At 47.5% G+C, this 14,008-nt stretch overlaps 1 protein-coding gene across 1 annotated transcript in view; it reads right to left on the bottom strand.

Moving 5' to 3' along the window:
- Positions 1 to 14,008, bottom strand: part of tnip1 (TNFAIP3 interacting protein 1) — a 105,782-nt gene that overhangs the window by 43,074 nt on the left and 48,700 nt on the right. The window contains exons 2-3 of the mRNA XM_085996201.1: positions 12,259 to 12,463; positions 1,439 to 1,582 (exon numbers count right to left, since the gene is read on the bottom strand). Of these exons, the coding sequence (XP_085852327.1) occupies positions 1,439 to 1,582; positions 12,259 to 12,421 (307 nt within the window). The 5' untranslated portion in view covers positions 12,422 to 12,463. The remainder of the gene's footprint in view (positions 1 to 1,438; positions 1,583 to 12,258; positions 12,464 to 14,008) is intronic.

Below are 14,008 nucleotides of genomic sequence, written 5' to 3'. Positions count from 1 at the left end.
CTCTGAGCTCTCTCCCTGGGCCTCTCCATTGTTCTTTCCAGCAGATTTGATGTACAGGTCTCTCCAGGCCGAGATTCAAGGCTGCAATGAGCAGGATGTGGATGGAGAGCAAGATCGACCCTCCCCTTTAAGAACTGGCCGGCGCCAGTGTGTCTGTGTTCCATTGCTGACTGACATCACATGAGCTTCGCCAGCACGCTGAGGTAGCGCATCGCTCCTCGGCGTTAGCGCCTCGCTCCTCGGCGTTAGCGTCTTAAGACAGGTGTGAAGCGCCTGATTTAGCGCTCCAATCACCTCCAGGGGCGATGGAAGCCAAGTTTGCAGTCGGAGGTGATAATTAGCACCAGGTGCTAAATTTTGCGCCCGGCCGATAATGGCGCCCCAAATGGGGCGATACCGAATTTTTCCCCCCCTAGTGTTTAAAAGAATGAGGGGTTACGGGCACGGTAGCATAGTGGTAATGTCACTGGGCTAGTGTGGTTGACTCTTAACAGCCTTCTGAAATGGCCCAGCAAGTCACTCAATCTTCAAGGTTCACCACCTTCGAGGGCAACTAGGGATGGGCAATAAATGCTGGCCTTGCCAGCGACGCCCACATCCCAGGAACGAATTTTTTAAAAAGTGATCCTGTTGAAACATAGAAGATTCTGAGGATTCCAAGAGATTGTTTCCCCTGGCTGGAGAGTCAAGAACTGAATAAGTCTAGTCTCAAGATAAGGGGTCGGCCATTTAGGACTGAGATGAGGAGGAATTTCTTCACTCAGAGGGTGGTGAATCTTTGGAATTCTCTCCCCCAGAGGGCTGTGGAGGCTCAGTCGTTGAGTATATTCAAGGCTGAGATCGATAGATTTTTGGACTCTCGGGGAATCGAGGGATATGGGGATCGGGCGGGAAAGTGGAGTTGAGGTCGATGATCAGTCATGATCTTATTGCATGGCGGAGCAGGCTCGAGGGGCCATGTGGCCGACTCCTGTCCCTAATTCTTACGTTCAGTATTCTGTATGTAAATTATTCTGCATGTAAACTATTTCCCTCCGGCTTTGCCCCTCCCCGCAGCGTGGGAGGTCTTTCCACCGACGGCACAGCCGGGAAAGCGTGCTGGAGTGCAGGTGGTGAGCGCTGAGGCTCCAACAGAACTGCACCTTCACTCAGACCAAAGGATCAGCGCCGCCAATAAAATCCCGGGCAAAGTAACTGCATGCAAATACATCAGCATCATTTCTAAGCATTAAGTGGCCGCGGGGGGTGGGGTGGGGAGGAGCAGATTACAGCAAGTAAAAAAGGACAATTGTCAAACCCTCGGGTCAACACGCTGCAAGGACAGATTTTATATCCTTAAGAGGACAAAGACCGACGCACACGTCCCGGGGAAATGAGGCACAGCCTCTCTCGATGTGAAAACGATTTCCGCTTTGGACTGCGGGCTCCTGTCACGCACCTTGTACATCACTGGTCGGTGCTGGGCTCTTCATCTCCTGAGGTAATAGGCTGATCGTGGGCTTCAGAACATCCTGTCGGACCAGTTCCTCCACCTTCTGCCTGAGTTTCGATGCTTCAGTTTGCGACTCCTCCAGCAGGTTACCTGGAACAGAAAATCATTGCACAGGAATCACGTACGGCTACAACAGTTTAAAGCAGGCGAGCACGAGGAGCCAGGAAAAGACCATCGGCCCATCAATCACACTCCTCCCACAGCCCATGGACACTCTCCCCCATCATGGACTCTACCCACCCATTTAATCTCCTCCCACAGCCCATGGACACTCTCCCCTATCATGGACTCTACCCACCCATTTAATCTCCTCCCACAGCCCATGTACACTCTCCCCTATCATGGACTCTACCCACCCATTTACTCTCCTCCCACAGCCCATGTACACTCTCCCCTATCATGGACTCTACCCACCCATTTAATCTCCTCCCACAGCCCATGTACACTCAATTCAATTCAAATCGCTTTATTGGCATGATGACAAGGTACATCTTATGTTGCCAAAGCATCGAAAAACATTTATGGTTGAACACAAACGCAGATCTATCCATACAGTGTATAAACAGATATATCCCTGAGTGTATAAATATACATTCATATAATTTGTATATACTCTTCTTAGATTTAATGGTTGTCCCTCTGTTTATGGCAAGCTGTAACATAGTGTGCCGCTAAGGTTACACAATTTCTCTGTTCCCCTAGTAGGTATGGGAGTTTTTGGTTGTCATTCAAATTTCTGAATTCAGGGCATATTTTTGTGAATTTTGGGTAGAAATTCTCCCTTATGCCCTGATATTTTCCACAAGCTGTGAGGAAGTGCATCTCTGTCTCCACCACTCCCTGACTGCAGTGAGAGCATATCCTGTTCTCTCTTGTCAGCCAGGTCTGTCTGTGTCTGCCTTTTTCGATAGCCAGGCTATGCTCACTAAGTCTGTACATAGTCAAGGTTTTTCTCAATTTGCTATCTTTTACCGTGGTCAGATATTCAGCCATGTTGTATTGTCTGTTTAGGGCCAAGTAGCAATTGAGTTTGTTTTGGGTTTTTGTTGTTTCTGCCCAATATGACAGATATTTTTCCTTTTGCTTAGTGACAATTGTGTTGGGTCGAATTCTCTGTGCTACGATGTCACTGTCCTGGGGCTGGTTATTGTTAGTAGTGTTAGTAGTTACTTCACTGAGTCCCAGGACTAGTTGACTGAGGGTATTCTTCTTTATGATCCTCTGTTGGCATTTCAGGGCTTCGTAATGATAGCAGTGGGGGTTGCTCATTTTTAGGTGTTTCCAAAATTTGGTGGCTCTTTTTTGGATAGTAATTATTAATGGATATTGGCCTAGTTCTGCCCTGCATGCATTGTTTACGGTTTTCCTTCGAGTCCGGAGGATACTTTTTACAGAATTCTGCATGTAGGATCTCAATTGGGTGTTTGTCCCATTTTGCAAATTCTTGTTGTGTTAGTGGTCCCCACACCTCACTGCCATAGAGTGCAATTGGTTCAATTACTGATTTGAAAATTGAGCCAAATGCTAATTGGGATTTCTATTTGGATTGATTTTTTAATGGCATAGAAAGCCCTTCTTGCTTTCTCTTTCAGTTCATTCACAGCCAGATGAAAATTTCCCGTAGAACTGATTTTTAAGCCCAAGTATGTGTAGTTAGTGGTTTGTTCAATTTTAGTTGTTCCTAGTGTGAAATTTATTTTGGGTCCCTGATGTCTGGATCTTTGCTGGGACACCAGGACTTTGGTTTTTTGGGGGTTTATTGTCAGGGCCCAGGTCTGACAGTACGACTCTAGCAGATCCAGGTTCTGCTGTAGACCCTCCTTAGTTGGTGACAGCAGAACCAGGTCATCTGCATAGAGGAGGAATTTAACCTTGGATTCATATAGGGTGAGGCCAGGTGCTGTAGATTGTTCAAGTAGTTTTGCCAATTCATTTATGTAAATATTAAAGAGTGTTGGTGAGATGGGCGAGCCCTGCGTCACAACACGCCCCTGTGGGAAGTATTTTGTTTGTTTGTCTCCAATTTTAACTGCACATTTATTGTTTGTATACATTGATTTAATTACATCATATGTTTTTCCCCCTACACCACTTTCAATAATAGACCATCGTGCCAGATGGAATCGAAAGCCTTCTGGAAATCTATAAAGCAGGCAAAAATTTTGCTTTTGTTTTGATGAACATGTTTGTCAATTAGGGTCTGTAGGGTGAAGATATGATCTGATATTCTATAGTTTGGTAGGAATCCAATTTGGCTTTTACTCAAGACATTGTGCTCCTCAAGGAAGTTTATAAGTCTTTTGTTTATGATATTACAGAATACCTTCCCCAGGTTACTGTTTACACAGATGCCTCGATAGTTATTTGGGTCAACTTTGTCTCCACTTTTGTATATGGGCGTTATGAGTCCTTTGTTCCAGATATCAGGGAAGTGACCGACACTCGGAACCAAGTTGAAGAGTTTTAGGATAGCCAAATTCATTTTATCGTCCGTGTGTTTAATCATCTCGCTTAGGATGCCATCTGCACCGCAAGCTTTTCCTGGTCGCAGGTCCTTGAGTTTTTCAAATAGCTCTTTTTCAGTTATTATGGGGTCTAGTGGGTTTTGGTTATCTTTTATGACCAATTCGAGCTTTTCCAGTTTTTTGCATATTTGGTATTGCTCTGGGCTTAGTGTGTTTTTCTGGTATAATTTTTCAAAATGGTTTTCCCATGTGTCTCCGTTTTGAATGGCCAATTCGTCGTGTTGTTTTTTGTGTAATGTATTCCAGTTGTCCCAGAAACAATTGGAATCAATGGATTCCTCAATGGAGCTGAGTGTATTCTTAATATACTGCTCTTTTTTGGTTCCGAGTATGTTTTTGTATTGTGTTAGTGCCTGACAATAAGTAAGGCGTAATTCCTCGTTTTCTGGCTGTCTGTGTTTTTGGTTTGATATTTTTCTAAGATTTTTCCTCATGTTATGGCAATCTGGGTCAAACCATTTTTCATAGTTTTTTGTTTTGGGTTTATTCTTGTGAACTTTCAAGTTTGACATTGTTGCCAAATTATCAAAAATATTATTTAGGTTATTCACTGCCCGGTTTACACCTTCTTTATTGTGAGTGTATATGTTTTCCAGAAAGGTGTCCAAGAGAGCTTGAGTTGATTGATTGCTAATTGCTTTCTGGTATTTTTCCATGCTGTTTTTGGCCCATCTGTAGGATTTTTTGATGTTGTACAGCTTACTGGGTTGTGTTTCTGTGTTGGTTGTTTCTGTCCTTTTAAGATACACAGTAATTTGACTGTGGTCTGACAGTGTTTGCGGTTTGACTGTGAATGCTCTGAAAGAGGATGGGTCCAAATCCGTAATCATATAGTCTACGGTGCTGCAGCCAAGAGGTGAGCAATAGGTTGATCTTCCTAGGGAGTCTCCCATGAACCTACCATTGACAATGTACAGACCCAGGCTTCGACAGAGCTGCAGGAGCTGTTTTCCGTTAGCATTTGTCTGTTTGTCGCAGTTATGCCTATATCGATGGGAAGGGATGTCAAAGTGGTTATTCCCGAATATGTAGTTGTTCCCCCGATTACTGGTGAAGTCTGGTTCTTCGCCAGTTCTTGAATTGAGGTCACCACAGATCAACACGTTCCCCTGGGCCTGGAATTGGATAATCTCCCTCTCAATGTTGGAGAAGGTGTCCTCCTTTAAAGTACGGGGATTCCATTGGGGGGATATAGAGTGCGCAAATGAAAACATCTTGCGTGTTAGAGATGATGCCCCTCTTAATTTTGAGCCATATGTGGTTTTCGCCCTTTTTTATAAATTTGATGCAATTCCTAAGCTCTGTTTTAAACCAAATCAGTATGCCTCCAGAATCTCTGCCCTGGGTTACTCCTGGCAATTTATTGGAGGGGACCACCAGCTCTGTGTACCCATGGGGACGGCCAGTGTGTCCTTCTCCTTTACACCAAGTTTCCTGTAAAAAGATAATATCCAGATCTTTAATTTCATCTAGGAACTCTGGGGTCCTACTCTTCATGCCACGCACAGAAGAGCGTAGACCTTGGATATTCCAGGTTGAGATATATAAGGACTTCATGTTAAGTTTGATCTTTTACTATGATAGGTTAGAATATGATATGTGTTTCTCGTGTCTAAATGGGGAAAAAAAAAAGAACATTTCAATTGTCTATAAATGCTGACACTAATAGGTTACAACTCTTTCTAGCAACTAGTCCTTATTTTTTTTCTGATCCGTAAGGCGGAAGTAGATGCTGCTGCGTGTCTGCATTATGTCTCTTAATGGATTGTCTCTGCCTGAGGTATTGCATATGCCTATCATGGACTCCACCCACCCATTTAATCTCCCCTCACAGCCCATGTACACTCTCCCCTATCATGGACTCCACCCACCCATTTAATCTCCTCCCACAGCCCATGTACACTCTCCCCTATCATGGACTCTACCCACCCATTTAATCTCCTCCCACAGCCCATGTACACTTTCCCCCATCATGGACTCTACCCACCCACTGAATCTCCTCCCACAGCCCATGTACACTCTCCCCTATCATGGACTCTCCCCACCCATTCAATCTCCTCCCACAGCCCATGTACACTCTCCCCTATCATGGACTCTACCCACCCAGTTAATCTCCTCCCACAGCCCATGTACACTCTCCCCTATCATGGACTCTACCCACCCAGTTAATCTCCTCCCACAGCCCATGTACACTCTCCCCTATCATGAACTCTACCCACCCATTGAATCTCCTCCCACAGCCCATGTACACTCTCCCCTATCACAGACTCTACCCACCCATTCAATCTCCTCCCACAGCCCATGTACACTCTCCCCTATCATGGACTCTACCCACCCATTGAATCTCCTCCCACAGCCCATGTACACTCTCCCCTATCATGGACTCTACCCACCCATTTAATCTCCTCCCACAGCCCATGTACACTCTCCCCTATCATGGACTCTACCCACCCATTTAATCTCCTCCCACAGCCCATGTACACTCTCCCCTATCACAGACTCTCCCCACCCAGTTAATCTCCTCCCACAGCCCATGTACACTCTCCCCTATCACGGACTCTACCCACCCATTGAATCTCCTCCCACAGCCCACGTACACACTATCCCATTGTTTCTCATCATTTCTTTTGCTGTCTCGTAAAAAAAAAAGGGCAATTATTTTCAGTAAATCCAACAGCACCACTCCCGTCCCCTCCCCTCGCTCCCGTCCCGTGCGTCGGGCTGAAGCCCTCACGCATTGGGCTGAGATTAGGGTGTGCTTACACTGGGCGGAGGGTTTAATATTCCCTGTAGTGAATCCATCCGCCCAGCAGACAAGCTGGGCTCTTGTTCAGAATCCCGAGTGTGCCCGGGAATTACACGGAATATACAGCACAGAATCAGGCCATTCGGCCCAACTGGTCCGTGTCGGTGTTTACGCTCCACACGAGCCTCCTCCCACCCCTCTTCATCTCACCCTATCAGCATAATCTTCTATCCCTTTCTCCCTCATGTGTTTATCTTGCTTCCTTTGAAATCCATCTATATTATTAACCTCAAACACTCCCTGTGGGAAGTTCCACATTCTCACCACACTCTGGTTAAAGATGTTTCTCCTGAATTCCCTGTTGGATTTATTAGTGACTATCTTATATTTATGTCCCTAGATTTGGTCTCCCACCACAAGTGGATAAAGGGTGGGGAGTTGGATGGGGTACAGTGTGTGTGAGGGTGGGGAGTTGGATGGGGTACAGTGTGTGTGTGAGGGTGGGGAGTTGGATGGGGTACAGTGTGTGTGAGGGTGGGGAGTTGGATGGGGTACAGTGTGTGTGAGGGTGGGGAGTTGGATGGGGTACAGTGTGTGTGAGGGTGGGGAGTTGGATGGGGTACAGTGTGTGTGAGGGTGGGGAGTTGGATGAGGTACAGTGTGTGTGTGAGGGTGGGGAGTTGGATGGGGTACAGTGTGTGTGAGGGTGGGGAGTTGGATGGGGTACAGTGTGTGTGAGGGTGGGGAGTTGGATGGGGTACAGTGTGTGTGTGAGGGTGGGGAGTTGGATGGGGTACAGTGTGTGTGAGGGTGGGGAGTTGGATGGGGTACAGTGTGTGTGAGGGTGGGGAGTTGGATGGGGTACAGTGTGTGTGGGGGTGGGGAGTTGGATGGGGTACAGTGTGTGTGAGGGTGGGGAGTTGGATGGGGTGCAGTGTGTGTGAGGGTGGGGAGTTGGATGGGGTACAGTGTGTGTGAGGGTGGGGAGTTGGATGGGGTACAGTGTGTGTGAGGGTGGGGAGTTGGATGGGGTACAGTGGGTGTGAGGGTGGGGAGTTGGATGGGGTACAGTGTGTGTGAGGGTGGGGAGTTGGATGGGGTACAGTGTGTGTGAGGGTGGGGAGTTGGATGGGGTACAGTGTGTGTGAGGGTGGGGAGTTGGATGGGGTACAGTGTGTGTGAGGGTGGGGAGTTGGATGGGGTACAGTGTGTGTGTGAGGGTGGGGATTAGGATGGGGTACAGTGTGTGTGAGGGTGGGGAGTTGGATGGGGTACAGTGTGTGTGAGGGTGGGGAGTTGGATGGGGTACAGTGTGTGTGAGGGTGGGGAGTTGGATGGGGTACAGTTTGTGTGAGGGTGGGGAGTTGGATGGGGTACAGTGTGTGTGAGGGTGGGGAGTTGGATGGGGTACAGTGTGTGAGAGGGTGGGGAGTTGGATGGGGTACAGTGTGTGTGAGGGTGGGGAGTTGGATGGGGTACAGTGTGTGTGAGGGTGGGGAGTTGGATGGGGTACAGTGTGTGTGAGGGTGGGGAGTTGGATGGGGTACAGTGTGTGTGAGGGTGGGGAGTTGGATGGGGTGCAGTGTGTGAGGGTGGGGAGTTGGATGGGGTACAGTGTGTGTGTGTGAGGGTGGGGAGTTGGATGGGGTACAGTGTGTGTGAGGGTGGGGAGTTGGATGGGGTACAGTGTGTGTGAGAATTTTCCTGTCTGGGTGATATACCTATCATTGGAGCCAAGGCGGAGTCGGCAGTGGTCATCCCACGTATAGCAGTGTGGCAAGAGGCGACCTCGTACCGTGATACAATAGTGGTCAGTGATACAGTTATAACGAACAGTGCTAACTACTAACAGTGATACGATAGTGAACGTGGTTTACCACACTGGGCCTCAACCAACACCTTTATACCTGGCCTGGTGGGTGGAGCCAAGGCGGAGTCGGCAGTGGTCATCCCAGGTATAGCAGTGTGGCAAGAGGCGACCTCGTACCGTGATACAATAGTGGTCAGTGATACAGTTATAACGAACAGTGGTGAACAGTGCTAACTACTAACAGTGATACGATAGTGAACGTGGTTTACCACACTGGGCCTCAACCAGCAGGATATTTGACTGCAGAGGCAGTGCCCTCCCCAACACCGCCTGCAGCTGCACACACATCCAGCAGTGGTTGCAAGTGCTAGCCCAAAACAAAGGGCCAGAGGTGGGGCTAGATTTAACAAAGTTGTGAGAACCGGTTCAATTACCCAGAGGGTTTTTTTTTTTTTTTTTTAATTCATCCACGAGATGTGGGCGTCTGCCAGCATTTATTGCCCATCCCTAATTGCCTTCAAGGTGGTGGTGGTGAGCCCCACTTCTCAACAACTGAGCGACTCGCTGCGCAGTTAAGAGTCAACCACATTGCTGTGGGTCTGGAGTCACATATAGGCCAGACCGGGTAAGGACGGCAGATTTCTTTCACCATTACTGATGCTAGCTTTTTAATTCCAGATTTATTTAATTAACTGAATTTAAATTCCCCAGCTGCTGTGGTGGGATTTGAACTCGCGTCTCCGGATCATTAGTCCAGGTCTCTGGATTACTAGTCCAGTAACATAACCACCGTGATGTGTTGGGAGGTTATTCACTTTGGTAGGAAGAATAGAAAAATATTTTTTGGGACGCGACTGCCGCCAACGCACTGGAAGCTGTGTCGAAGCGTTCTGCGCATGTGCGCTTCCAGCTCCTTACAGGAGCGGGCTGGTTAACAAAAATGTTTTTAAATGCCAGGGAGGAAGCGGGCTCGTGTGAAAAAAGAAACATCATGCTTCCGATTCCAGATTAATGCGCAGCACGCTTCTGGTCAGCTTCCGGTCATCGGCAGCAGTCACTCCGTACTTTTTAAATGGTGAGAAACTATGTTGGTGTTCAGAGAGATTTGGGTGTCCTCGTGCACGAATCACAGAGTTAGCACGCAGGTACAGCAAGCAATAAGAACATAAGAAATAGGAGCAGGAGTCGGCCATTCGGCCCCTCGAGCCTGCTCCGCCATTCAATGAGATCATGGCTGATCTTCTGCCTCAACTCCATTCACCGGCCCTATCGCCATATCCCTTGATGCCCTTATTGGTCAGAAATCTATCGACTTCTGTTTTGAATATACCCAATGACTGAGCCTCCACAGCCCTCTGGGGTAGAGAATTCCAAAGATTCACCACCCTCTGTGTGAAGAAATTTCTCCTCATCTCAGTCCTGAATGGCCTACCCTTTATCCTGAGGCTGTGGCCTCTGGTTCTAGACTCCCCAGCCAAGGGAAACATTCTCCCCGCATCCACGCTATCAAGCCCTGTAATAATTTTGTATGCTTTAATGAGATCCCCTCTCATTCTTCTGAATTCAAGAGAATACAGGCCTAGTTTACTCAATCTCTTCTCATACGACAGTCCCGCCATCCCAGGAATCAATCTCATGAACCTTCGTTGCACTCCCTCTATGGCAAGTATATCCTTCCTTAGGTAAGGAGACCAAAATTGTACACAGTACTCCAGGTGTGGTCTCACCAAGGCCCTATATAATTGGAGTAAGACTTCTTTACTCAAATCCTCTTGTACTGAAGGCCAGCATACCATTTGCCTTCCTAATGGCTTGCTGCACCTGCACATTCACTTTCAGTGACTCATGTACAAGGACACCCAGGTCCCTTTGAGCATCTGCATTCCCCAATCTTTCACCATTTAGGAAATACTCTGCCTTTCTGGTTTTTCTACCAAAGTAGATAACTTCACATTTATCCACATTATATTCCATCTGCCATGTTCTCGCCCACTAACTGAGCCTCTCAAGATCCCCTTGAAGCCTCTTCACATCCTCTTCGCAACTGACACTGCCACCTAGCTTTGTATCATAAGCAAATTTGGATATGTTACATTTATTCCCCTCATCCAAATCATTGATTTAGATTGTGAATAGCTGGGGCCCAAGCACCGATCCTTGCGGTACCCCACTAGTCACAGCCTGCCATCCTGAAAAAGACCTGTTTATCCCTACTCTTTGTTTTCTGTCTGTTAACCAATTCTCAGTCCATGCTAGTATATTACCCCCAATTCCATGTGCCCCAAGTTTGTTCACCAACCTCTTGTGTGGGACCTTATCGAAGGCCTTCTGAAAATCCAGATACACCACATCTACTGGTTCCCCTTTGTCTACTCCACTAGTTACATCCTCAAAAGAACTCCAATAGGTTTGTCAAACAGGATTTCCCTTTCATAAATCCATGTTGACTCTGCCCAATCTTACTATTAGTTTCTAAGTGCCCAGTTATTGCATCCTTTATAATAGATTCCAGCATTTTCCCAACTACTGATGTGAGGCTAACAGGTCTGTAGTTCCCCGTTTTCTCTCTCCCTCTTTTGTTAAATAGCGGAGTTACATTTGCTATCCTCCAATCTGCAGGAACCGTTCCAGAATCTATAGAATTTTGGAAGATAACAACCAATGTGTCCACTATTCCAATGGCCACCTCTTTCAAAACACTAGGTCAACCGGTCCTTGAGATTTATCGACTTTTAGTCCCATCAATTTTGCTAGTACTGTTTTTTTTTTAAACTAATAATAATTTCTTTAAGTGCCTCATTCTCGTCACACCCTTGGTTTTCTCGTATTTCTGGGCGGTTTTTTGTGTCTTCCTCCGTGAAGACAGAAACAAAGTATTTATTTAATTTCTCCGCCATTTCCTCATTCCCCATTATAAATTTTCCCGTCTCTGACTGTAAATAAGGAAGGCAAATGGCATGTTGGCCTTTATTGCAAGGGGGTTGGAGTATAAGAGTAAGGAAGTCTTGCTACAATTGTACAGGGCCTTGGTGAGACCACACCTGGAGTACTGGGCACATTTCTGGTCTCCTTATCGAAGATAGCCTGAGAAGCAGTGTAACAAAGGCCCACTAAATTAGATACCTGGCATGAGAGGGATGTCCTATGAGGAGAGATTGGGCCTATAATCATTGGAGTTTAGAAGAATGAGGGGATCTATAAGATTCTGAGGGGGATTGACAGGGTAGATGCTGAGAGGATGTTTCCCCCTGGCTGGAGAGTCTAGAACCAGGGGTCACAGTCTCAGGATAAGGGGTCGGCCATTTCAGACTGAGATGAGGAGGAATTTCTTCACTCAGAGGGTGGTGAATCTTTGGAATTCTCTGCCCCAGAGGGCTGTTAATGCTGAGTCTTTGAGTATATTCAAGGCTGAGATCGATCGATTTTTGGACTCTAGGGGAATGAAGGGATATGGGGATCGGGCGGGAAAGTGGAGTTGGGGTCGATGATCAGCCATGATCTCACTGAATGGCGGAGCAGGCGCGAGGGGCCGTATGGCCGACTCCTGCTAAGCTGCGAGGTGTGGAGGTCCCGAGGAGGCGGCTTTACACTGAAGAACCCGAACACGCGTATTTGAATGGGCCGCACAGCCAGTTAAAGGGACCGCGCGCCTGAAATAAAAATTAGAGGGAACATTGTTTGTTACCTAAGCTTTTCAAGCCTTTCATGCGCTCCTTCAAGACATTGTTTTCCGCCACAAGTTGCTGGTAGGAAGCCAGCTTTAGCTCCGGGTTACTGCGGATATCCCTTGTTAATAAAGCTGCACTCCCACCAGGGTCGTAGATCCGATACGGGACGCGTCCTTCCATCGCTGCCCCGTGCTCGTCATCCACGGAGAGCCCTCCACATCACTGAAAACAAACAGTGAGGTCAGCACCCTGCGTTAGAAACTAGACAGGCCGCAAAAAAGAGCTCCTCATTTACCGATCGTCCTTCTCTCAGCTCTGACAACCAAGACCATCCCAATCCCTGCCTGACACTGAACCCCATCCAACTCCCCACTGTACCCCATCCAACTCCCCACCCTCTCACACACACACACTGTACCCCATCCAACTCCCCACCCTCACACACACTGTACCCCATCCAACTCGCCACCCTCACACACACTGTACCCCATCCAACTCCCCACCCTCGCACACACTGTACCCCATCCAACTCCCCACCCTTTCACAGAGACACTGCATCACATCTATCCCAACTCTCCCATCGAATCCCATCTCTCTGTACATTAACTCTCTCATTGGGGAGAGTGCTATTGTAAACTAGTGTACACAAGATTAACCCGGATGTAATTTTTTTAAAAAGAGAGTTAAAATTCTCAAACACCCTCGGCGAGATTAGACCGCACGTTCTCTGCATTATTAGTCTAGTAACGGAACCAGTACCCATTGGCTCTGGACAATGCCTTCAGTGCATCTAGGGTAAATTCCTGTCTGCACTATTTTAATTAACATTAAATAAATGGATTAACGATAAACCTGCTACTCGAGGATCAAACAGCAACAAGTTAATCAATGCCCTAAATCTCGGCCAACGGAGACAGCGCAACCCAAAGGAAAGAAAGGAAGACTTGCACTTTCTACAGCGCCTTTCACGACCACCAGAGTCCCAAAGCGTTTTTTGAAGTGCAGTCACTGTTGTAATGTAGGAAATGCAGCAGCCAATTTGTGCACAGCAAGCTCCCACAAACAGCAATGTGATAATGATCAGATCATGTTTTTTTTGTTATGTTGATTGAGGGATAAATATTGGCCCCAGGAAGAACTCCCCTGCTCTTCTTCGAAATAGTGCCACGGGATCTTTTACGTCCACCTGAGAGCAGACGGGGTCTCGGTTTAACATCTCATCCGAAAGACGGCACCTCCGGCAGTGCAGCACTCCCTCAGCACCGCACTGGGAGCTCCAGTCTAGATTTTGTGCTCAAGTCTCTGGAGTGGGACTTGAACCCACAAACCTCCTGACTCAGAGGCAGGAGAGTGCGCCCCACTGAGCCACAACTGACAACAGCTAACCGGACATCCTGCGCTACACATTCTTGGCCATTGCTTCTTTCACCTTGCAAGGTCCGGGCAGTCCATTCTGATTCCAGGCTGCATTTTATTAGCCTTTTACCGACACTCGCCCCTCCAACCCATCAGAAACCTCCTAACCCCGTTCCTGAAGGTTTTCAATCAGACTCGGTGCTAAAGTACTGACAACACTGGCACCCTCCAGCGCTGTATTAGATATTAATACTCCAGTTTAGCACCTTAAACATTCACTCCCTCCACCACCGGCGCACCGTGGCTGCAGTGTGTACCATCTACAAGATGCACTGCTGCAACTCGCCAAGGCTTCTTCGACAGCACCTCCTAAACCCGCGACCTCTACCACCTAGAAGGACAAGGGCAGCA

This window comes from Somniosus microcephalus, chromosome 8, assembly GCF_052327205.1.
Source record: "Somniosus microcephalus isolate GS21.2 chromosome 8, FLI_Smic_1.0, whole genome shotgun sequence".
Classification (NCBI taxonomy): Eukaryota; Metazoa; Chordata; class Chondrichthyes; order Squaliformes; family Somniosidae; genus Somniosus; species Somniosus microcephalus.
This window is presented reverse-complemented; position numbering and strand designations above follow the sequence as displayed.